Genomic DNA, 26,659 nt, shown 5'->3' with positions numbered 1-26,659 from the left:
TTATGAAAGTTGTGGTGCTACGAAAACAACTTTCTAAAAAAACTCTAGCATGACATGCAAATGACTTAGAGATTCTTAACCAGAATCAATGTGTTTAAATTTATTATGCTATTAATATAAAAAAATATGCTGAAAATGCTATCCTGTTTATCTATATTCCAAGTATTTATTCTAAACTTTTTGTTAGGGAAATGAACATTAAATTCAGATATTATTTCCAACCAATTAAAGAATACAAGAGAATATTCTTTATATGCTTCAGAGTTCTACTAGTATTTGAATTTTATTCAAGGTAGGTAGGAATTTTATGAAATTCCAATGAAACTATCCTGCCTTAAAGGGGGACAAAAAAATTCTATTTTTATAAATTGTAAAGAATATACTATGGAGCTGGTGGAGATTAATTCCCTCTTCTATTACTATCACCCTACCGTGAGCAACAGAGCTGATGACACAGGGGTAGGAAGGGGAGCTAATCAGAGGGTGCAGGGTCCGGTCCCTGAAATCCCAAAGCCAGAGCAAGCACCATGACCAAGGGGTTGGGACTAGAACTAAACACATGCCTTAGCAAGAGCCCTTGACTTCACTGCAAACAAGGAACTGTAGTTGACCAGGCCAGAAAGTAGCTTGTATTATGTAAGGCATGGATTTGAGGCCTACGTTAGAAAACTGGAAGAGTAACAGAACCAGGAAGCTAGAAGAGATCAATAGATGGAGAGATGACAGACAGATTAAAAATATCTCACGTTTATAAACAAAAAGTATACTTAGAAACCTTTTTTGAGTGGCAGTTTTAGAATCAAAAGTGAAATTTTAACACATTGTTTGGGAATGAAACAAAATATTTGTGAAAAATTATAACTGATTGCTTAGGACTTCCCTGGGGCATTTGCTTACTGCATTTTGAGAATAAAAATCTTGGGAAGTAAGAAGGATTAGGGTGGCTGAGAAACAACGAGTGGCACAGTGTTAGCTGGATGGCATATGCTGGTAAATGGTCAGTACAGTAGAGTGGGCGCAACTTTTCAGAAATGGTTTCCTGTACATCATTATGAGTGCTTGGTGGTCGCATTATTCTCTTTAATGGATGGTGTGGGGCTAGATAGGGGCACACATCCTGAGCTTTACAAGTCCCAAAATGACCAAATACCGAAGTAGCAAATGTGGTCAAGTAGCAGCCATTGCATTTACACTCAGTTCAAAAATTATATTGCACATGTTATTAAAAAAAACAATGTAAGTAGACAACCCAACATTTATATTTCTTTGTGTGTTGAGAGAATTATCCAAGTCTATACTAATGGTTAATATGATCAGATTTCCTGTCACTCCTTGGAAGTCCTTAAGGATGTTAAATGTTCATTGTGTAGGGTGATGATTTGGATGTAATACGGTCAATTTTCTAGTGAACTCTGTCATTATCTACAGCTTTAGTGATGAATTGCATTCATGATTATGGGCATATAGCCACAATTAAGTAAGTTGTTGCCTTGATACTTTTATACTGCTCTTGTAAACATTTTCATTCTATCATAAGCGTTATCCAACAGAATCCCAAGTACCTCAGAGCTACGTGTTCAGAAATATCTTAAATTACCAAACATGTCAAATAAACTCTTCTATGCTACAGTGTAACAGCAGTGCCCTCCAACCCTTTCTAAGTACATAAACATATACACATACAGACATTTGCGCACACGCATGTGTAAATATATGCGTAAGTATACAGGCTGTCTTCACCAATGAGTTTTGAAGTTAAAGCATCCTGAAAGCACAGCTCCACAACCTGAAATTTATCATGTTATCAATAGCTAAACCATCTTGAAAAGTGTCCTAAAATGTTTACAGAAGAACTTTTCATTTTTCCATTCCAATGAAAGATCTCATATCCATGTCTGTGCTGAAGCATTGATCTGCTACACTCCTCACTCAATTCATTCAAGTCACCTAGTGGAATTTATGGTTGTAGCCTTAGAGATATTTACCCGTTTCCTTTAGATTTCCTCTGGGATAGGGAAGGAAAATTTGAGATGATGTCCTTGCACACCATTATCTTACAGATGCCTCCCAACTCCGCTTTCTCAGACAGGATCCTGGGGTCAAGGGAAGCACTGAGTGCTTTGTATCCTTCATTCACTTCACAAGATTTCACTGAGTATTTGCTGTGTTCCCAGCCTTTTCCTGAATTAACTAACTATAGAAAGACAGAGAGAGAAATCAGAGGGTTTTATGGTACTTAGTAGTTTGGTAGAAGGCTCTGGATGCACACAGAGCAGGAAACCTCTAGAGAGCTGCAGGAATGCTATAAACAGAGATGGACATGTGTACAGGTCCTATGGGGGCAGGTCCTCAGAGCAGAGCAGGTCAGGAAGGCTTCTTAAAGAGGAGAATCCCTGAAAGCCGACGACATGAGTCACTGGAAGGACAAAGATTTTCTAGGTGAGGAGAAAGACTGACTCAAGCAATACCTAGGGTGGGAACATGAGCACCTTCCCGGAGCAGAAGGTCTGGCCAGGGGTGGCTGTGGTCAATGTCAGATAAAATCAGGTCCATTTGAAGAATTATTCTTCATTGGCTGGGGATTTTAAACTTACTTAAAAGTCAATAGAAGTCAGAAATGGGGGCATGTGGGTGGCTCAGTCAGTTAAGCACCTGCGTTCAGCTCAGGTCATAATCCCAGTGTCCTGGGATTGAGTCACGCCCTGCTCAGTGGGGAGTCTGCTTCTCCTCATTTCCATTCATGTTCTCTCTGTCTCTCTCAAATAAATAAGGTCTTTAAAAAAAAGAAAGAAAGAAAGAAAGAAAAGAAAAAGGAAGAAGCCTGAAATGGCCTCTTTCTCTCTTGAGCAATAAAAATATAGTGAAATTAATTCTTAAGAAAGACCATTTGGACAGTTGTGTTAAGAGTCAGACTTGTCTCTTCCTTGATATAAATCTGCATGGATTCATTCACTCAATAAGATCTTGCCAAGTACTGTGCTTGTGCAGTTTAGCCTAGCTCTTTCTTCAGATTAATAGAATTTGTAGGCCAAATGGGGATTAAAGGTAAAGCATTTAAAAACATATGCCATAAAGAACAGAGTTTGGCTTGGGAGGTAAATCTGTCTTGTCCGTCATGTTATTCTCAGCCCGTAGCCCAGGGACTCAAACTAAGTAGATGCTCGTAAATGTTTCTTGCCTGAGTGGCAAGTAACTATTACAGAGACATCTGTAATAGTACATAACCAAGTGCTGAATTGGTTCGATGCCGATATTTCATGTCAAGAGAGGATTTGGGCATGGTGATCTGAGGACCTCAGTCAGTGGAAATGTTGACCCAGAAGGAAACATTAAATCACCAATAAGTTACGCTTTTAGTGAAGCCAGAGGACAATAATATATATCCATGTATTGATCAGTTTGTTATTAGTGAACCAGCTAGAATCTATTACTTGTTCATAATTTATAGAATTAGTACCTTTTTCCTTTGGCTTTACTTATGAATATCCTGAGATTTAGGGTTTTCTGTGGGCATTTTTTTTTACTGTCTTTTTCTCGTTTGTTTTTAACCATCTCAAGACAGGAGGCAGTCATTAAATCATAAATGTTTTATATTTACAGATTAAAATATGACAGTGTCCTTAGGCCTGATTTGTTCTCTTATGCACTATGTGTGCTACAGAGTCTCTGAGATAAATGAGAGCTTCTCACTTTGTGTGAGTGTAGTTTGAAAAATAAATACTAGAAAATAAGAGAAGTTTGAGGTACTATTATTGGTGCATTGGAATATGCTTTGTAAAAGAAAAGAGATCTTGCATTTTATTTTTATTTTTTCTTAATAGATATAATGAATAAAATGCTACTTGTATGAGGTATTATATTGCATTTATCATAAGGGAAGCAGCTTTTCCCTCAAGCCTAGTTCATAAACATCTTAATTACTTAGAACTTGATCCAATAAAGTCTCTCTCTACTCTCAGAACAGCTAATTCAGAGGGAGGAAAAATTGAGCCCTCCATGTCTTGGTAGGAATTATTCATTTCCTCTGTGAGCTTCCTGAGATATGTTTCTAAATTAGACTCTCATTTTTTTCAGGAGTCACTCTCCTTGGTAAGTGAGTAAAACCTTGGGGAATTTGTTATGAAATAGTGAAAACCTCTTCTAAAAACATAATCTCTAAGAATGAGACAAACAAAATCTCTGATGACTTGAGCTCAAAACAAATATTAATAAAGTACAGAAGTTTAGAAGAATTTTATGGTGAAATTAGTTTAATACATATGAATTTAAGGTTAAATAACATGTTTATTTGATTGTAAGATTCTTGGATATAAAAGATATTAAGATAAGACTTGTTTATGACTTGAGTTTTAGATCTTCAAAGACCTATATTAACACAAAAACCAAAATCTTTATATATAGAACACCTCTGTGTTATCCAGATTCAATAAATAAAGGTTTGGAAGCGATTATAATTCAGGTTATTTTGCTTCTTCATCATGGAGTTTCTTTTCCTTTTTGGGGACTGTATATTTTAAAAGACCAGTTTAAATAAACTTTATGTATATCTCAAATCCACCTCACCCCAAATTCTGAAGTCCTCTTTTAAGTTATAAAAGAGCAATAGTCTCAAATATTGTAAAATTCTACTAAGCATAAGGTTCTGGCAAAGATTATTGAGATGAATTAGATGTGTTCTTGAATAATTACAATTGATAACTAAATAATTATCATTATGTGAAATAAAATACAATCTGAAAGGTACTGTACCCTTTTCCCTTTGAAATATTTAATTCTTTGTCACTCAGCTTGATGAGGCTTAAAAAATAAATATCAGCAATTCATTCATAAATATGTTCTACTAAAATTTATTGAAGGCTGTTCTAGTAGGAGGAGTAGAAGCAGTAAACTATAAGACAAGAGGAAATTGATTGTTGGTATAGACTAACCGGTCTCTTCTATGAAAACTCAGCTCATGCTCCTAGCCTGGTATCTCTGACCCCCACTTCCTCTGTATATTATCATGCCTACTTCACTCTGCTTTGATTTATACACCAGTCATTTCTGTACATCCACTTTCACCCTTTAAAGCTTAACTGTTTAAAGCCCTTGAGGACTAAGCAGTGAACAAGTATCCTCTTTGTTTATAGGGCAGAATTTTGCTCACAACTAGAACTAAATAACTGTGGACTGTATCGGATTAAATTCATGGTTGGAAAGAGACTCAGTGATACTCCACACCGGTGCTCAGTACTGTACCCACTCTTGACTGCTGAGGCAAGGAAGGAAGCTGAATGAGATCCATGGGCAATATTAGAACTTGAGCCAGCAATTTTCATCTTCTTATCAATCAAGGACTCTTGATCAGGAATTCTTTCAGGGAGATCTTTAGGATGTATACCATATTTATGTGATGTGTCTGCATCCACTGTGGAGAAAGCCAAACCCAAGACACTGCCTAACTGGCAAGGATTTTATTTATTAAAGAGATGGTTGGAAGGAGAGTCCACATGTGAGAAGAAGCCAAGGAAGGGTGCAGACTACAGAGCAGAGTGAGAGCACAGCCTGTTGGAAAATCCAGACACAGGGAGGTCGAGAGGCAGGATTCTATCATTTGGGAGGGAGACTGGTAAGAGCAGGTGTAGTACTGCTCCCAAGGCAGAGTGCCACAAAGAAGTTTAGAGAGATGGAAGCCTGTAGGAGGACAAGACAAGGACTATTCTATGACCTGAAGATCAAGGTCAAAGCCAGAACTGCAGCAGGGGTGGTAATGCTGAGTTTCCAGATTGCTGGGGGTGGGGAGGGACAGTACTTAACACCTGCTGCCTAAGATGGGGACCAGTCCTCCCAGAAAATGAGTCGGACCCGACCACTAGGGCTAGGTTGTATGGCCTTAGCTCTAGGAAAAGAAGGGCTACTTGGCAGGGAACCTGGCAAAGCCTGGCACATTTTGCATTTCTCTTCCTTCTATTTCTCCCAGCATAGGATCTGATGGAAGCTCTACGCTGTGGGCTTGGGAGGAAATGTGCAAAAGGGGTAGACATCCAGAAGTAGCTGGAAATAGCATGGTATTCCCTAAATTGGGAGAGAGTTGCTTCCTTTCTTCCTTATGATAGGAGTGGCAGTAAAGAGGAAAAAATAAATATTTTGGAAGTGAGGGCGTGGGGATAGGGCTGAAAGGGAGAAAGGTACAAAAGGGGAGGAGGACAGCTGTTCATTTTATATCCTGTGGTCATTGTCCATCTGCCATCAACTGAAAGAAGTCACCTAATGAGGTTCGGGGATTTCAGCCAAAGAAGTGACTAAGGGGCAAAATATTAAGTACAATAAATCACGTACTGTCACATTTATTCAGCAAGAAAGGTTTGTAGATCCAGTAGCCTGTTTACTAATAAAGTCTGTCAAAACAGAATTTCTTGCCAGTTGCCTCATTCTAAAAATAAATACAAAACAGAAGGTGAGGACAAGTCACTTTGAAAACCCAGCTCTTTTTCTACATCAGAAAAGAAGTTTTTTGAGTTTAAAGGAACCCTGTTTTCAGTGTTTGAGGATTTTAGTGTTTTGAGAATTTTACTATTCTACTTTACCTCTCTTAATCCTTAATTTCAGTCTTTAGTAAATCCTTTAAATGGAAATGTCACTTCCATATAGTGGTCCATCTCTCAGTACTGTCCTTGAAAAATGCTTCTTCAGTTAAAAATATGCTACATACCCCCCAAGGGCATTTTTTGTGGGCAAAACAGAGGTATAGACATAAACTCCAGACTTATTTGAAATTGATTATTTGACCTTTTGAGACAATCAAAGATTTTGGACATGTTGATTTCTCTAAGCTGACAATTTTCACTAATAAAATAATGATTTATCTCAACTCCGGTCATCATATTTTACCAAAATTGAATTCATTTGCTCTTGACAGATCCAAGAGTTATTTGAGGATTTCCTCTCGTGTGGAATGGACCTGTTCTTAATTAAAGTCATATCTGTGGGCCCCTTCCTTTCAGTCACAATTCCAATCCCTGTCATTTGGGACTGAGAAGCCCCAGGATGCTTCCCAGCACTGCCACAAAGCATTATCCGATACAGTAACCATTTTTTTTTTCCTTCCCTGCCTCTTACCCACAAATCAGACTGCTGCCCCTTTGGCTACAGCCCCCGAACCCCAGCAAGACATGAGCTGCTGTCTCTACAGACCCAGGCCAGGCACATCAAGCCTATATGGCAGTGAGGTTGAAGCAACCCTGCATGGCAGGATCTGTAGGCACAGTGAGACATGGGACAGCAGCTAACAGGATGCCTCTGAGAAGTGGGAGAGACCATTGGCTTGGCCAAATGCAGCACTCTCTGTGAGCCATTCTGCCTGTATTTGATCTACCCATGGTCTGAGAATTCGTGAAATAGTCCACATGGGGCCAAATTTTCGCCTTCACAGGTAGATTTTTTTCCCTTTTCCTTGACTTCTACATTCCAACGTGGATAAGTGATGTACAGGAAGATAATAAGTAGCAAAAACAATAAAGAGTGTAAGGCAAGAAGCTGGCTCACCACTAGAGTATAAACATGATTACATTTTTTACAAAATTTATAAACTGATGGAACAAATGTACATAGATATGCCACAGAACAAAATATTATGCATAATACATAAATGCTAATAAAGCTGAGGTTTTTGCAGTAGGAGAGGAATAAAACAAGCATGAACACTGAGAAACATTAAACCAGTTATCCTGGAAATGGTAGGATTTTATGCTTAAAATTGGGAGTCTTCATTTAAATACTGTTCATCAGGTAGTACTTTTATATTTATTATCACAATGTTGCCCTATTTATAGTAGATTATTTTGATGCCATGGGCTAGTACCCTTAGGATTTTTCTGGCAGGCTCAGTAACAAAGGAAATAAAGATCTCAGTGTAATGTAATGATTGTTCTACAGTATTGTTGTTACTAGAAATTAACATACACAACTGCCCCCAGTAAAATATTTGAAAAGAAGTTTGTAAAACCATAGAAATATTGATCACCTGCATAATAACAATCTATGATTCTGCTTAGGGCCGAATTATTTTGGAGAAGATTGCAAAGTAGCAAATAAGCCTTTACTGTGTTCCTTGATGCTTTTGGGTATAGGGGAATTATTTTCTCCTCAGTGAATAGTCCTGTCCTCAAAAATCACTCTTAGCAAGAAAGGGGTAGGTAACTGCCAGAACTGCTTATTTTACCAATATCTTCATGTATTCCATCACATTTTCACACTATAGAATGAGGCGGGCAAGGCCCTTTCTTGAGTGCCCTCACCCATAGTAACATGTAACATCCCCTGAGAGTGACAGCGTCTGGCTTTTTAAAGCCTTCTCTAAAAGTTCCCCCATTCATCTCTTCTCTCTCTCCATCACCACAACCTGGAGTTAATGGTCCTGTCTTCCATTTGTCTACCCTGAAAAGATGAAAAGGTGTGTTGATCCTGATTTGTACCAGCCATAGCAGGGAGTTCTAAGTAGCCAGATTGCATCCATTTCCTGACTTTATGATCTTTCTCTATCAAATGCTGTGGTTTACATGTAGCTCCCGGAGCCCTGCTCCTCTCTGAGGTCTGAGGGGTGAGTAATGGCAGTGGCAGGGATTCTCAGCAGAGCCCCGTCCAAGCAGTCCTCAAGCGCTCAGTATTTATGGGCTCCCGCTCTGCTCTCTGGAGGCATGATTTCTGGCAGTGCTTGTCCCCATCCATAAATTCTGTGAGATCACTTCTCTCCTCCTTCCATGGCTCTGTGCGACATTTTAAAAGGCAGCTTGTTTTGCAGGCAGAGGCTTTGAGGAAAGAGGCAGCCTCCCGAGAGGACAGTAGCTCTTTCTATTGTTTCTGCTCTGATTTACTTTGAAAAGTCCCAGGCTTTTGTGGAGAAGGGCATAACCAAATAAAAATAAAATGACCCAGACGTTGGGAGCCTAAAACCATATGATTTATCCTTCCACCATAAGAGTAAAAGGAAATAGAGTTACTGGAAATACAGGCTCACAATCCCTAATCTGTAATTCCATATTACAAAAAACTCCAAAAAACCACAAGCCTATTAAAAAAAAAATTTACATGATGGCAAAGCCTAACATGACCTGGATTCATCTGTCAGCAAATCCTGACTTGAAATAATTTAAAGCTATTTATAATCTTTATTTATACTATTTATGGGATCTTCGTACATTTCACTACAGAAATACTAATGTGTTTGATGGCAGAATGTTGCCCCAGACCTTGGTGGGGACGTTGCGTAATATGTGGTATATGCACCACATCACCTTTGTGAAATCCGTATGTTAATTATGTAAGTAAATAATTTGGATCATGAAATTTGTCTTACCTCAAGGGATTATGGACCTGTGTGGGTATTATTCTGAGAAAGGAAATAAATCTTCAATTCCTAATAGAAGAAATTACTAATATTTTTGTGTTTTCGGTGGCCTTGATTTTATACCAAATTAACCTACTTTTAAAGTTCTTTGTTTTTATAGCACCACCCAAGAGAGATGGGAAGAAAGGGGGAAAGTTCATTTGTGAATTGGGGAGACTTCCTGCCTCTAGGAGGTATTTGTGATCTTCATACAAGTATGCTATGCTGACTGGGCTCTTGCACAATGAACAGGTTTTCTGTGTGTTTCCTAGGGGCTTCATGCACTAGCATACAATAGCTACCTGCTTGTGTGCTCCTGTATTCTTGGCATTATAAACTCTAACAGCACTTGAAGATTTTCTCAGCCAGCATTGCACAGAAGCACTCAAGTTAAGCAGGGCCCAGAAGTTACAGGTCCTCTGGGACGTTTGTTGAGCCTCTGAGGTTCATGAAGATCAATGTAGGTTTCATTCAGGTTCATCTTCAACACAGGCTGAAAGTGAGTAGCTCCCATCTAACATAAAAAACAATCATTTAAAAGGCCATTTATCAGGATCTCTAGGTGGCTCTGCGGTTTAGAGCCTGCCTTTGGCCCAGGGCATGATCCTGGAGACCAGGGTTTGAGTCCCACATCAGGCTCCCTGCATGGAACCTGTTTCTTCTCCTGCCTGTCTCTCTCTCTCTCTCTCTCTCTCTCCCCCCACCCCCCGTGTGTGTGTGTGTGTGTGTGTGTGTGTGTGTGTGTGTGTGTCTCAGGAATAAATAAATAAAATCTTTAAAAAAATAAAAAATAAAAGTCCATTTATCAATCCTAATGCATTATAATGTGATCATTTCCTTTTAAGAATGTTTTAATTGAGCCAAATCTGCCTTAAGTAGAAAGAGAAGAAATTTTAACTTTTCATTCTTTTTTTTAAACGTTGTCCTGCATTAAAATACAGTTAACAGGGATCCCTGGGTGGCGCAGCGGTTTAGCGCCTGCCTTTGGCCCAGGGCGCGATCCTGGAGACCCGGGATCGAATCCCACGTCGGGCTCCCGGTGCATGGAGCCTGCTTCTCCCTCTGCCTGTGTCTCTGCCTCTCTCTCTCTGTGTGTGACTATCATAAATAAATAAAATAAAAAATAAAAAAAGTACAGTTAATGCTTGAATGTGCCATGCAAAGCAAAGTGGGAAATGAACTATGTTACCTACCTTCTGTGCTTTAGGACACTGATGAAATGCAGAAAGGAACAAGAAGTATGTGCTCTTGCACAGGATGGGTCCAGGTTCTGTGAGTCCACATCTGAAGCTTATATAATTTTGGGTCAGGGCTAGGATCTCTTTAAGGAAAAACATACAAAATCACACATTCAAAATTAGGTGCAAATGCATTTATTTAGAATGAGAACAGGAGTCACAACAAATTACAAAGTTTTAGAAGCCAACAGTACCCCCAAATCACAAATCCAGAAATATAGCATCTTTGTTGACTAACTGAAATGCTCTGTAATACTTTTTACCCTGAAATTTTTGGCTGCATATTCTCCTGCATATTCTCTTCAAATACAATTTTATAATATTTTCTATAGAGGAAATAGAGAATTCTGGTTCTGGATCAGAGGGGTTTTTTTGGGTAATTATTAACATTTGACCTTCCTAACTCCTTATTGATTATGTCACTTAAATGTGTAGGATCATTATCAAATTGAAAATCTGTATCTTACTTCTTTCAGGCATGAACTGTAAGATCTCAGGGATTTTATAATGTAGATATTTTAAGCCCATGTATTCCTTATAATACTGTACAGCATGTTTCCATGTCTTTACAGCTCATTTTTATTGACAAATGATTTTTGCTGTTGGTATAAACAGGGAAGGGAAAAGAGCACTGGATTGGGAGTCAGGCCATACAGTCCTTCTCTGCCAGTTGACCATATAACCTTCTTGCCACATAACCTTGGGCAAGCACTGAAGGCTGTCTGGGCTTCTGGCAACTAGTTTGTAAAGTGAGAGTGTTTTATCTTCATGACTCTAAGTACCTTCCCACAGTGGTCCTAAATCCTAGGACTAGGTACCAAAGAGACTATGAGTTAACTAGGAATACATTTTGTCTGAACATATGGTTATGATGTCTTAGTTAAGGCAGCCCCCAAAGAAATATCAATTTACCGTATCTTTATTCAACCAACTGTGGTTAACTTAAACTTGTAGTTTGCTCTGTCACCAGGAAAAGATATTAAATAGAGGGACATCAAGTGAACTATGTAATGTCACCCAAACAAATCTCAACATGAGAGATCAAATGAGCTGCCTTTCTGGCTCTTCCTATAAGAGTGTCAGTCTCGGGGCACCTGTGTGGCTCAGTTGATTAAGTGTCCAATGCTTGATTTCAACTTAGCTCATGACCTGAGGGTCATAGAATGGAGCCCAGAGTTGTTGAACTCCATGGTAAGCAGGGAGTCTGCTTGAGATTCTCTCTCTCCCTCTGCCCCTCCCTCCACTTATGCTATCTCTCTATTTCTCTCTCTCTAAAATAAATTTATTTTTTAAAGATTCTATTTATTTATTCATGAGAGACACACAGAGAGAGGCAGAGACATAGAGAGAGGGAGAAGCAGGCTTCCAGTGGGGACCCCAATACAGAACTCAATCCCAGGACCCTGGAAACACAACCTGAGCCAAAAGCAGACACTCAACCACTGAGCCACCCAGGTGCCCCTCTAAAATAATTTTTTTATAAAAGAATGTCAGTCTCTGTGTTGGTGGACCAAGACTGTAAGTCAACCCTATTTCTTTAATATGCTAAGAAGTGTACCAAAAAAGATAATAAAACTATATATACTGTGATGAACACAGTAATATATAGAATTGTTATTATATTTTATACCTAAAAGTAGTGTAACCTATATGTTAATCATACTTTAATACAGGGTCTCTGCCTCTCTCTGTGTGTCTCTCATGAATAAATAAAATCTTTTTTAAAAATTATACTTTAATACAAATATTTAATACATAATAATGGAAGAGAGATGGAGAAAAATATTAAATTTTTTAAATAAATTTTTTTTAAGTTTATAATGGTATCATTGTATTTCCAAATGACTTTCTTCCTTGAGTTTAACTGACTCCTAGATTTATTTAATTCACTTTTTTCTTTTTCTAATAGATTTTTATTTATTTTAGAGGGAAGGAGGGCAGAGAGAGAAAAAGAATCTCAAGTAGACTCCATACTCAGTGGAGAGCACAATGTGGAACTTGCTGTTAAAACCCTGAGATCATGATCTGAGCTGAAATCAAGAGTCAGATGCTTAATCGACTGAGCCACTCAGGCACCCTTTCATTCACTTTTTCAACAACTATTCACTGAGGCCCTCTTCTATGTGAAGTAGTAATCAAGACATTGGGGCGATGGGATTTGTGAGACAAGACCTTTGCCCAGATGGAGCTGGCATTCTGATGAGGGGAGGCAACCACTGAACGAATGAATATGTCAGCAAGTAATAAATGTGATGAAGAAAGTACATCAGGGTTTCAGCAAGAGAGGAGTAGCGTTTTATTGGAGGTGGCTGGGAAAAGGTCTCTAAGAGTGTAACCATTGAGCAGAGGCTTGAATTGTGTAAAAGAGTTAGCCTGGCAAAAGGAACAGCCAACGTAAGAGCCATGTGGACTGCCGTTGTGTCACCACAAGAGCCTTATGTAAATGTGAGGACTAAATGTTATTTTACTTCCTAAATGGTAAAGGTTGCTTAAAGGGTATGCATTTTCTGCTTTTTTCCTGAATGACAGCCGAAGTCAAGAGAAATGGGACTTTATCACAAGAAAGTTAGCTAGGTTTTTAAGTTCACATGTATCTCTGACATGAGAAATACTTCTGATAATTGGTTGACTCATTGATTGGTTGATTGATAGATTAATAATCTTGGCCTGGCTCCGTATAACAAAGTAGAAAGTTACTTGTCTCTTTTTTTCTAAATTATACTAGGGATAGTACTATTTAAATATAACCAGGGGTAGAAATTGATACCAGTTTCAGTTGTAACTTTAAATTGAGGTAAATGATTCATAGGTCAGACTAAGATTACAGTGAAGTATTTGTTTGAATTACAGTGATGAGGATCTCTAACAGTAAAAGGAGGCAACCATAGAAAACTAAGCTTTGCCATTATTTTAATTCTTTTAATTTTAAAAAGTAATAGATACTATTTGACACTTATAAGTATTTATGATTTCTTTATGGTAAATGTTTTTTTCAGAAACAGATTTATAAGTTATTTTGGAATTTGTTATTTAGAATATAGATGTGAATTGCCTGGTATCTTAAATTTAATCCCAATTGCACTATTATATCAAGTTAATGCTTTTCACAGAATTAAAATATTTTAAATTGAGAAATGTTAGGATATTGCTTTTTTGAAATAAATCTATTTTTTAAAAAATCTCTTTGAAATGCCTTCCTATAGATTTGAAAGCAAACAACAAAGAAACTTTTTGGAAGAAGGTTAACCTTTTGTGTGTGGTCTGAAAACCTAGTCACAAGGTTATCCCATTGATCTGGAGGAGAAAGATGACCTAAGGAGGTAGTGGTGAAGGTAAAGGAAAGGTATCGATTTAAAATATACACGGGAGAAGGGTCCAGAGGTTTATGTGGCTGCAAGGGAAGGAGAGGGATGCTCAGGGCACCTGTAGAGAAAGTGATGCCCAAGCAAACATGACCTTTCTTCCTTTTTAAAAAATATTTATTTATTTATTTGTGAGGAGGGGGTAGGGACAGAGGGAAAGGGAGAGGGAGAGAGAGAATCTCAAGCAGACTCCCTGCTGAATACAGAGCCCAATGCCAGGGCTTGATCTCAAGACCCTGATATTGTGACCTGAGCAGAAATCAAGCATTGGACACTTAACTGACTGAGCCACCCAGGCACCCCAACAGATTGTTTCCTTTTATTTAGTGCAGTTTCACTAATCATCTCTTATTATAGAACCTGAGAGCCTAGTTAGTAACAGGCATGATATTTAGGCTAAAGGTGGTTCATTCCTTTAAGTTTTATTCTCTGTACCAAAAAAGGCCATTATGGCTTCAGATCAGAAGCCTGAGTAGAAGAAACAGTACAGAAGCTTCTCCCAACCTGTTGTGACCATGTGAAAATGAAGAACTATTTTTTAAAGTCTGTTTTTGTTCACCAGAAGCAGTACAGTGAAGTGGTGAAAGTGTGATTCTGGTTTATCTAATTCTGAACCCCATTAACCTCCCCCAGAACACTCCTTATTTGTAAAGGAGGCGTGCACATAGTGGCACCTAACCTGTTCGTAGCAACCACTATTGTTCTTTCAAGTTATTAGAATTTTTTTCTTCATGAGTGCTACTGAAATGCTGATCAGATTTTCTGTTTTGTTTGGATGCTAGGAACTGTAAAATCAAAATTTCAACTCCACTCCAGCAATTATATGGACCTTATACTAATTTGTCTTACTACCCTTCTCCCAGAGCACCTTCTTTTTCTTATCAGGTGGATTCTTCTCTTCCCCACTAATACATTTACCAGTGATACTAACACACAAGTAGTTTACTCATTTTGGTCTCAGTTTTTATTTCTGTGTTGAATGTATAGCATTTCCACTAAAGAGCCTGGAAATAACCCCCCCAAAAAAGAAGCCATAGGAAAAATGCACTGTAAGTTATTTGATAAGCAGTAATTCAACTTAATATTTAGCCTGTGAACAAGTATGGTCAGAAATGTGCTCCTTTTTCTAAGATAAATGAATTTTTGAAGTGAAACAAAAAATATTGAATCATAGCTAGAATCTGTTAAATAGTATGGGCCAAGAACTGTCTTCTAGGCATGTTTCATGTGTTAACTCCTTAATCTTTGCGTCAATTCTGTGGAGAGATTGCTATTATTATTTACATTCTACAAACATGGAATCTGTGACGTGCCCAAGGTCACAAAGCTAAGAAGTATCTAAGCCCAGATTGCAACCCTGGTAGCCTGAGTACCCCATCCTCTCCTAGCCCATGTGCATACTTTCCTCTCTGAAAGATATGTTGTGTCAGAGGAGATTTCACTCTAAAAAGTAAAGTCAAAAAAATTATATAGAATTATTAGTAATGCTAACAAACACTGAATTTATTATCTTGTAGACTTCCCTCATAAGACCAATTAAATAAGGTATGTTTAAACCTATATAACACAGGGATACCTGGGTGCCTCAGTCAGCTGAGTGGCCAAGTCTTGGTTTCAGCTCAGGTCATGATCTTAGGGTGGTGAGATGGTGCCCCACATCTAGCTCCTCACTCAGCAGGGAGTCTACTTTAGAATTTTCTCTCCCTCTGCCCTTCCTCCCACTCTCTCTCTCTCTCTCTCTCTCAAATAAATAAATGTTTTTCAAAAACCCTATGTGACACATTAACATGCACCTACCATCAAAGATTTTCTCATTAATCCATAACATTACAATTAAAAATAACATTTTTCAGTGTGTTTAGCTGGTTCAGTCAGAAGAGCATGTGACTCTTGATCTTGGGGTTGTGAGTTCAAGCCCCACATTGGGGGTAGAGATCACTTGAACAAATAAATAAGCTTTTTGTTTTTTAAAGTAACATTTTTCTGTAAGGTTACAATTGTATTAAGTTTGTTCCTAAATGTAAAATGTTTTTTCTCCCTTAGAACAGTGTATTTGAGGTGCCTGGGTGGCTCAGTCAGTTAAATATCTGACTCTTGATTTCAACTCAGGTCGTGATCTCAGGGTTGTGGAATCGAGCCCCACATTGAGCTGCACGCTGGGCATGGAGCCTGCTTAAGATTCTCTGTCTCCCTCTGTCTCATCTCCTACCATGCTCTCTCTCTCTCTTAAAAAAAAAGAAAGAACATTGTGTTAATCTTTTCAAATATTCCAACAGAAACAAAACAAATCAACTTAGACAAGATAATGTCACAATCAAGAAGATATTGCACTTAAGAAACTTTTTCATGCAGTAGAAACATTCCTGGTGGAGAGGTCAGAACTCGTGCCTTGGGGGTAATACTCTACATGGCTTATGACTACCTTGTATGACTTTGCAAATTGCTTATTTTCAATTATGCTGGGCCATTATAATAAGGCTTTAGTAATAAGCAAAATAACTCATCTGGCTATCATTATTCTTCACATTACTTTATCTGGCTGACAAAAATGGAGTATAATTACTGGTGTAATTTGTCTCTGATATTTTTATTCCAAAAGCGGACTGGATTATAGAACCAGTTAAATCTTCTTAAGGCATATTCTAATTAATTTGGGGGAATTATTACCTGGGTGACTGTACAACAGTACCATAGTTAACCTGTGGTTGAGGAAATAAGCAGTTCAGGTATCCTAAAGCATGATTGTCATGCCACCCAAGTGTCTTTTCACTTTGACTCTTGAAGTAAAGTCAAAAGTTCTTAAGTCTCAAAAAAAAAAAAAAAAGTTCTTAAGTCTCAACTCCTCTTGTAATTCCCTTTAAAAAAAAAAGATTATTTATTTATTTGTTTATTTGTTTGTTTATTTATTTATTTATTTATTTATTTGACAGGGAGCAAGAGAACCCAAGCAGGGGGAGTGGCAGGCAGAGGGAGAGGGAGAAACAGGCTTCCTGCTGAGCAGAGAGCCTGACATAGGACTCAATCTCAGGACCCCAGGATCATAACCTGAGCCGAAGGCAGGCACTTGACTGACTGCAACCCAGACACCCTTGCAGTTCCCTTTTTTAGTAGAAACATACCTCAATAAAAGTGAAGAAATGGCGAATTTAAAGTAAATAAATTATAGCAAATTTATTCATGATCAAGCCAGAGTTTATTGAGCTCCTACTGTGTACCAAGCATCATTGTGAATACTAGGGACATAAGTAATGGGCAAGACAGTTCCTACTCTGACAGAGTTTGCATCCTAACAGGATATGGATGTTGAGCAAGTAAATGATTAAATAAACACAATAAATTTAAATACTGATCCCTACTATGAACAATACAAAGCTGAGTGATAAGATGGAGGATGATTAGTGATTGGGAAAGACTTCTTTGGATTGAGTGCTCAGAGAAGGCTTCTTTGAGGAGGGATTATTTGCACAGATAACCTGAGGGAGAAGAGGGATCCAGGCAGGGGAAAATTGGGTGGGGGGGAAGATATGAATGGAGTGAGGAGACAATAGGGTATGAGGAAATTGACATAATAAATGTAGTTTCAGGCAGTGAGAAGGAACGCAGAAGCCCTGGGATGATGGAGTGTCAGGAAAGAGAAAAGAAGTCCAGAGTACTTTATGGCTGGAACATAGTAAATGAGAGGCAGAGCGGTACAGGGATGTTTGAACGTGTACGAGTCAGCAGATCGTGAAGGATTTCGTGTATCAGGATGAGGAGCTCATCTTTTTGTTCCTAGCACGTGAGAAGCCTTGAGATGGTTTTAGGCAGGGAACAGTATAATTGTTAAAACATTTTAAAAGACTCCTTTGTTTTTAAAAGACACCCCCCCACACACTGCTGTGAGGATGATGGATCACAGGAGGATAAAGGAGAGCAAGCAAACAACCAAGACATGTTCATGATTTGACTGAGTTGGAGCAGTCGAGAGGGATATAAGCAAAACTACATTTTGGAAGCAGAACTCTCAGCACAGTCTGATGAGCTGAAGTGGGGCGTGAGGCAATCAAGGATGACTACCAGGGTTTTTTTTTTTTCATCCATTTGTTTGAGCCTGTGGGGTGGTTTCATTTGAAATGAAAAGACTAGTAGCTATTCAGCAAGTGGAAAACCAGTACTTCCAATTTTGATATAGTAAGTTTGAGATGTTCATTAGGGATGATAAATAGCAGTTTGGATCTGCAAGTGTGAACCTCATGGGAGGTATAATCCAGGGTATTGTCTGTGGTAGATGTTATTTAAAGCCTTGAAAGTGAGAAAGATCATCAAAGGAGGCAGTGTAGGTAAGAGAAGAGAAAGGCCAGTTTGAGGTCAAGAAGGAAACAGGAAATGAAGGAGGTGGAAGCCAAGGGAAGAAACTACCCAAGGAAAAGGCAGAGGTCAACTGACAAATCCTGCAAAGAAGTCAAGTAACTTGAATTTGGGGTCTGTTGATTTGGCAACATGGACCCCTGCAGTGAGCTTCAGGTTAGTGCTTGAGAGCAGGAGCCTGGAAAGAGGGTGGCAGTTGTGGGGAGAGAGAATAGGATGTGAAGATGTGCTGACAATCACTGGACACCCTTTTGAGGGGTTTTGCTGTACAGTGGAGCAAAAATAGAATGAAAAGGAGCAGAAGGAAAGGTGACATCAAGAAAATGTTTTGTTTTTGTAAGATGGGAGATGTTCTGTATGTTTCTATGATGTTTTTATGATGATAGGAATGATCCAAGAAACTCATGGGGAGAGATGGGTGATGCAGGACAAAGAAAGGGGAAATTTTAAGGAGCGAAGAGGAGGTGGGATCTAGACCATACAAGGAAGTTCACACTGATTAGAACAGAAACACTTCATCTGCTACAACAGGAGGGAAGCAGAAAACACTGGTACAATGAAGAGAGAATATAGGTAGATCAGGTAGAGAATAACAGGTAGATCTGTGGGCAAAAAGATGAGGACATTACTGTCTGTGTTTCTGTTTCTCTTAACTGTATGCATTGCATTCTTAACCTAATAAGAATGAACTCAGACTTAACCATTTTATGTTAAAATTCTGAAAATTAAAAATTAAAAAAAAATAATCCAGTAGTTTTATTAACTTGGTAACACAAAGCAAGTTTTAAAAATAGCTCATGGGCACGCATTCAATAGTACAAATTCAAGATATCATTAGTGAAGGGCTGTTTTATTGCAAGGTAGTTGCGAGGCATTATGTAGATATCTGCTTTAGCAGAAGAGTAAAAATGGCTTGTGTTTATGTTTATGTTGCAGTGCATATGTTTCTTAATCCATAGGACTACCTGTAAGACAGTAATAGGCTAGAAATATTTTTAGTAAAAGTATCCACCATTGTATACCATGGGGTTCACTAAATAACCAATAATAATGAAAATGACAGGTATTATAAATAACTGTAAGTTTATCTTTATCATTTATCAATTTATTTGTCAATTTAAAATCAAGAATTGACAGCCAAGAACAGCTGGAAACAACATTAATGAAGTGCCTTTAACACAAAATATCCCAAAAGCATAAGATACCTAGGAATAAATCTAACCAAAGATGTAAAGGATCTATACCCTCAAAACTATAGAACACTTCTGAAAGAAATTGAGGAAGACACAAAGAGATGGAAAAATATTCCATGCTCATGGATTGGCAGAATTAATATTGTGAAAATGTCAATGTTACCCAGGGCAATATACACGTTTAATGCAATCGCTATCAAAATACCATGGACTTTCTTCAGAGAGTTAGAACAAATTATTTTAAGATTTGTGTGGAATCAGAAAAGACCCCGAATAGCCAGGGGAATTTTAAAAAAGAAAACCATATCTGGGGGCATCACAATGCCAGATTTCAGGTTGTACTACAAAGCTGTGGTCATCAAGACAGTGTGGTACTGGCACAAAAACAGACACATAGATCAGTGGAACAGAATAGAGAACCCAGAAGTGGACCCTGAACTTTATGGTCAACTAGTATTCGATAAAGGAGGAAAGACTATCCATTGGAAGAAAGACAGTCTCTTCAATAAATGGTGCTGGGAAAATTGGACATCCACATGCAGAAGAATGAAACTAGACCACTCTCTTTCACCATACACAAAGATAAACTCAAAATGGATGAAAGATCTAAATGTGAGACAAGATTCCATCAAAATCCTAGAGAAGAACACAGGCAACACCCTTTTTGAACTCGGCCACAGTAACTTCTTGCAAGATACATCCATGAAGGCAAAAGAAACAAAAGCAAAAATGAAGTATTGGGACTTCATCAAGATAAGAAGCTTTTGCACAGCAAAGGATACAGTCAACAAAACTCAAAGACAACCTACAGAATGGGAGCAGATATTTGCAAATGACATATCAGATAAAGGGCTAGTTTCCAAGATCTATAAAGAACTTATTAAACTCAGCACCAAAGAAACAAACAATCCAATCATGAAATGGGCAAAAGACATGAAGAGAAATCTCACAGAGGAAGACATAGACATGGCCAACATGCATATGAGAAAATGCTCTGCATCACTTGCCATCAGGGAAATACAAATCAAAACCACAATGAGATCCCACCTCACACCAGCGAGAATGGGGCAAATTAACAAGACAGGAAACAACAAATGTTGGAGAGGATGCGGAGAAAAGGGAACCCTCTTACACTGTTGGTGGGAATGTGAACTGGTGCAGCCACTCTGGAAAACTGTGTGGAGGTTCCTCAAACAGTTAAAAATATACCTGCCCTACGCCCCAGCAATTGCACTGTTGGTGATTTACCCCAAAGATACAAATGCAATGAAACGCCGGGACACCTGCACCCCGATGTTATAGCAGCAATGGCCACGATAGCCAAACTGTGGAAGGAGCCTCGGTGTCCAACGAAAGATGAATGGATAAAGAAGATGTGGTTTATGTATACAATGGAATATTCCTCAGCCATTAGAAATGACAAATACCCACCATTTGCTTCAACGTGGATGGAACTGGAGGGTATTATGCTGAGTGAAGTAAGTCAGTCGGAGAAGGACAAACGTTATATGTTCTCATTCATTTGGGGAATATAAATAATAGTGAAAGGGAACATAAGGGAAGGGAGAAGAAATGTGTGGGAAATATCAGAAAGGGAGACAGAACGTAAAGACTGCTAACTCTGGGAAACGAACTAGGGGTGGTAGAAGGGGAGAAGGGCGGGGGGTGGGAGTGAATGGGTGACAGGCACTGGGGTTTATTCTGTATGTTAGTAAATTGAACACCAATAAAAAATAAATTTAAAAAAATATCCTGTCCTCCCCCACACTGTGGGTAATTTCAGTAATCTTTGTATGTGTAGCTCTATGTGAGAGTCAGTTTTCTTAGAGTGTTGAATTGGGATCCTCAATAAATCCTAAAATTTTGTTAATTTTATTTATGAATACAAACCTTAATCACTTCTTAGGTTGCTTGTACCCTTGCCATGGACAGAAATGAAAACATATGGACTTTCCTCATTTGCCTGTCAGGAACCAAAGAAAGTGTTTGGATTTTTAGACCAGTGAAAGTCCATCAGTGGCTATCAGATGTACTTGTATAACCATGATCCTGAATTATCTTCCCTCCTTTAGCACTTCTTTGCACACTTACACATTTGCTACTTTAGAGGGAAGGATTACATTGGAAGAGATCTGAGGGGAAGAAAATGGATCTGCAACAAGAGGGTATTTTGAATTTGACATTTGGGTTTACTTTCCTTTCCAGTTTTAAATTTCAGTGTTGGCAGTTAAAGATCTTTGACTTAAGACGAGAAAGAAAGGAGAGGAGAAAGAAAGAGGTACCTGTTGCAGATGGCCCCTGGTCATTATTGCCCTCCTCACTGTGTGAAAGGTGCTTTGAGGCATGTGACAGCTCTGCATCCCAGCAAATGGCGGCAGGGAATTGGGGGTGCCATTAGCCACCTGTGCACATGGACATTGATTAACTCTTCCCCTCATCCCAAATAGACTCCAGTAACCATTGTCAAGCTGGGCAAGGAAAATCTCAATCTTCTGGCTGAAGTCTGTGTGACAGTGGGGTTGCAATTCAGAAGGGAATATGTGAAGAAAAATGGTACCCAGTGTATGTGGAACAACTACATCCAGAGTGGGAGTGGGGGATCATTTACCCATTGAACTGGTACCATTTGGAATGGGATTTTGGGCTGGGGCTCAGGGCGATGCAGATAGCCAAAGCCACTGGTTCTGTTGGGGGCTCTGCTTCCAGCTCAGGGCCTTCTTCTTCAGTTCTCTTTTCCGGGGTGCACATCTGATCTCTAGGAGCTCTGCATCTTTGTCTCATGGCAGGGAGAAGCACAGCTTTATCCTGAGGGTACTGAGGAACTGTTGAAGGTTTGATTACAGGCAGGGAGGTAATACGATTATGAGTTTACTTGTAGGAAGAGCACTGGCAGCCGTGTAGCTAGAGAAGGAGGTGAGAGGCTGGAGACAGGGAGGCCAAAATGACCACTGCGGTGTCCTGGCAGGAGCGAATGAGGGTCTTACTGACAGTGCTGAGGAGAAGATGGATTTATAAAGATTTTAGGTATGCAAGAATGTAATGAGTAAATGGCCTAGGAAAAATGAGTCACCTGCCAGGTGCCTATGTTCTATAGGTACATAATGAACTGAATTCCCCAACCTAGAGATGCCGGCTTAAGGAAATAGGAGAGAAGTCATATTTGTCATCACACTAGAACACATTTGTATTCTGATGCTTATCAGCTGTCCTTCTGTCTTAATTGGTAAACAGTTTGAAGGAATTGCCTTCTGTAAGGCACATGTTTGGCTATCATTCGCTTTACCTGTTCCTTTTTCAGGGATTCACCTTCTCCATTTGCTTTTAGGAGCTTATGGTAAACACAACACGAGGGAGGCACAGAAGTGCCATTACAATTCTTTAGGCTGATTTGAACTTTGTTTTGAAATAAACAGATTGTCAGCCAGTCCTCATTCTTGTTTGTTTTAAAGTTTGTCCCATATAATCCTGGCCCCTTCCAATTGCAGCCTCGCAGCTTGATATTTATTTTAAGCAGCTGCTTATGAAAAGTAAAATTTAGCAATGATCAAAATGGCATAAGGTAGGTTTGTGTTTGAGCTTACGGTTGCTGGGGAGCTGTCCTTTGAATATCCTTTCTTTCATACTTTTTCTACCCACGTTTTGGCTGTGAGAATAAATCTGGGAAAACTGCCTTTTGGCCTTTTAGCACATTGCCAGCTTTGGCGATTGCAAACTAACTGGTGTTGTACTAAACACCACTGAAATAAAATAAATGAGTCTATTAAAGCTTGGAACTCCTGAGAACTACAAATGTAAAAACCGTCAACAGATGCCATTTGCTGAAACCGAGGCTCCTCTAGCAGATGGGTGAAAGTTAAACATAAATTGCACTATTTCTTTTTCTGTTAGTTCATTTGTTTTTAATATAGTATGAAAAAAATCCTGCTATTCAGTTACAATAAACTTCTGGCATATGTTTCATGGCTGTTTTGGGTATTCTGAGAAGATCTTTGAAATGATAGTCATGCTATGTTTTATTATATGAATTCATTGAATGTGTAGAAACACATCCTTGTCAGAGTTTTAAAACTTTCCTTGGTCATATTTCCAGTGTGGAAAATCATAGTGAGAAATAATCACCAAATGTTCACAATGGGACATAATAATGTCTCTTAAATCTTTCATGGTGGGCTCTCGTAAAATAGTATCAATCATATCTAATAGTTCTCATTCATTTAGTACTTGAATTTTCTTCACAGTATTTTAGTTTCTCACATGCTGTCTAATCATTTAAATAACACACAGAAGAATGGTACTTTTCGTCCTCGTTCAATTTAATGACTTATATACCATTTAATGCAATCACTATTAACTAATATTAACTTGCAAGAACTATAATGGCATTATTAATTATTCTAGAATATTTAGATATTTCTTGGCATAGAATTGTTTATTTTATAATTTAGTTTGGTTTAGTTTTGTATCTCCCAAGAAATCTGCAGAGGTTTTTTTGGCTTTTTCCCGATTTCTAAAGTGATTTATCAAATAGTATTTATCAGAACTAATCACAAGAAATTTCAGCATAGTTGGAGGAATGATGAAGCAAATAAATAAATATTTAAATGGTTGCAAAATTATCTCACATTTATGAAGAAGGATAATATGCAATTACAGTGTTTTTTAACTTTGAAACTTAATGTTATTGCTCTTTACAGGCTCGGGTTCGTGTCGCTTTAGTTATTCGGACCCCAGCATCACCATGTCCTATGCCAAGAATAATACCGCAGACTGGATTCAGCTTGAGAGAATTAGGTTTGTTATCATTTAAAGTAGTTTCATAAATCCTGACATAGGTGGGTTTCTACTTCCCTGTTTGCCTTCATTCCACCACCGATTTTACTCTTCATGGTTAAAAGGATTCTGGTTTTTAATTACCCTGAATTACCTGCCTGCACATATGACTCTCTGCCTTATTTGAAGAAGTATTGTTAAAAGAGTCATTTTCCATTCAGAGCCTCCCACGATTCATAGTAGCTGTAACAAACCATTTTTGGTAAAAGCACATTTGGGAGAATAACCTTTATGATGGAATCCTCCACAAAATATCATCATTCTGCTCTCTAGGTGGCCTGGCTATGGGTTGGCTTGGAGGCCTAGGAATATATGAGATTACCACATAAATTCCTCCCAGTCTGGGATGGTAATGAGTTCATAGCCACTGGGGCTTTTGCATCTAATCTTTAGTTCTGTCAATTCCCCCTCCAACTTCTCATAGGCAGGTTCTAAAATTCTATTATCATAATTGTGATGCAATTTATAGCTATTTTATTACATTTTCTTTATTTAAAAAAAAATCCCTCTGTAAGAAAATGAAGTAGGATGCTTTTAAAGAAGCAGCTCACTCAAGTTGAAAAAATATGGTTAAATTAGCAAAACTCAAATTATAACTTCCGAAAAGTTTAAATCATAAAACAATTCAAAATGGATGCTTAATTTCAGGTCTGGTAAGATATTTAAAGGAAAAAAGACTGATTTGAACTTTTATAAAGTAGTTAATCTGATTGGTTTAGTTCTTAATATTAGCATAATTCACATAGAACGTTTTCCATCAGTTTTCTTTCTTCACACACTAGTTTTCCTACCATATTTCCATATTGAAAGAATTGAAGTTTATTTAGGGAAGAAGAGCATATATTAGGTTCTTAGTCTTTAAAACTAAACCAATCTGCCTAAAGTTTCCAGCAATATTTCAAATTTTAAAAATTGCCACATGTTCAAGGTCTACCCCACCCAGAAACTGAGAAAAGTGACTCCAACTCATGGGTTTTAATAGACCATGTCTCTCTGAGGCAGGATACCCATATAATTCATAAGGACCTGGTACAAGCCAAGCTCTGACATGCTGTATCAATTTTATAGCAGCATCTTTCTGTTCTTTCTAATTTCTAGTAGTTATTATGAAAATAGATTCATATTAAATACTTATTTATATAAATGGCTTTAAACAAGGCAGCATATTGAAGATTTTATCCATACCTGCATTTTTTCTCTATCCAGTAGTAATACATCATAGTTTAGGTAAATTGTAGTAGGCATTTTTGCTGGAAAACAGCTACATATTTTTGATATGATGAATAGTGAATATATACATATTTTTTTCCTTGTTAGCCTTTTTCTTTATATCAAACTTGAAATCTGATCCATCATTATAACTCAAAACTCTGGTCCTTCATTAAACCCTCTTCTCTAGAATGGTAACTTCTTACCATAAGCCTTTTTTTTTTTTGTATACATTTAATTACAACATATGAACATCACATTCAGCTGACTCCATTTGGTTTTTCACTAAATGTGACTTTCAATTTTAGACCATGCTCCAAGCTATCATGCTCATGAATGCAAATTTTCCTTACCAGAAGTGATCAGAGTGTCAGAGTGAACATACTTTCAATCACTTCCTAAAACTGAAATATACCATTTTCATTTATTTAAATTCTTTCTGAAGCTAAAAACATAGTCATTATGAAATATTGTTTTAAAAGGCAATTGGTTACCCCTAAAGGTAAGGTACAGCACCTATAACCTACACTGACAATTCTTTGGAAATCTGTGTGCTTCATTGGGGAGTGAAAAATATGTCTCTTCTATGGTCCTTTCAAAACTGATTAATAGTAAGCCCAGGGTGCTACTAGTTTGCATTTTAGAACCACTTTTAATCTTGGCTAAAGCAGTCATTTTTGCTACAGCAGGTTTCTACTTAGGTAGAATAAAATATTTAATAAAAATACTTTATCATATAGCAGCAGAAGGGCCTAGATTCTAACTATAAAAATCATGTTAAATCATATCAAGCTTTTAAAGATTTATTTGCATGAAGTTGTGAAGAATTACATAGAGTGTTTAATTTTCATGGCAAAATGCGCATTGATATAAACAAAGCAAATAAAAATGAATCTGGTTACTAGAAATAAGTTATTAAACACAGATTATGTAATAGCATATAGTAGTCTCTCATAGATACAAAATTTCAAGGAAAGAATCAAAATTAAGATAATTTTATAGTCTTTCTACTTTTTTTCTTTTTAGTATCAAATAAAATTAACTGTGAGATTATTTGAGTTTTTGCAATTTTCTGCCACATGCAAAAAACTATGCTGGAAACACTTTGATTTTTTA

At 37.9% G+C, this 26,659-nt stretch overlaps 1 protein-coding gene across 2 annotated transcripts in view; it reads left to right on the top strand.

Annotated features, from left to right (window-relative positions):
* The window catches only part of RELN (reelin), a 498,583-nt gene that overhangs the window by 260,259 nt on the left and 211,665 nt on the right, over positions 1-26,659 (top strand). For both annotated transcript variants that reach the window (XR_013360335.1, XM_077863957.1), the window contains exon 9: positions 24,199-24,295. Coding sequence is in view for 1 of the 2 variants with exons in the window: in XM_077863957.1 (XP_077720083.1) it covers positions 24,199-24,295 (97 nt within the window). In the remaining variant the exon portion in view is untranslated. The remainder of the gene's footprint in view (positions 1-24,198; positions 24,296-26,659) is intronic.

Source organism: Canis aureus, chromosome 21 (assembly GCF_053574225.1).
Source record: "Canis aureus isolate CA01 chromosome 21, VMU_Caureus_v.1.0, whole genome shotgun sequence".
NCBI classification, from domain to species: domain Eukaryota; kingdom Metazoa; phylum Chordata; class Mammalia; order Carnivora; family Canidae; genus Canis; species Canis aureus.
This window is presented reverse-complemented; position numbering and strand designations above follow the sequence as displayed.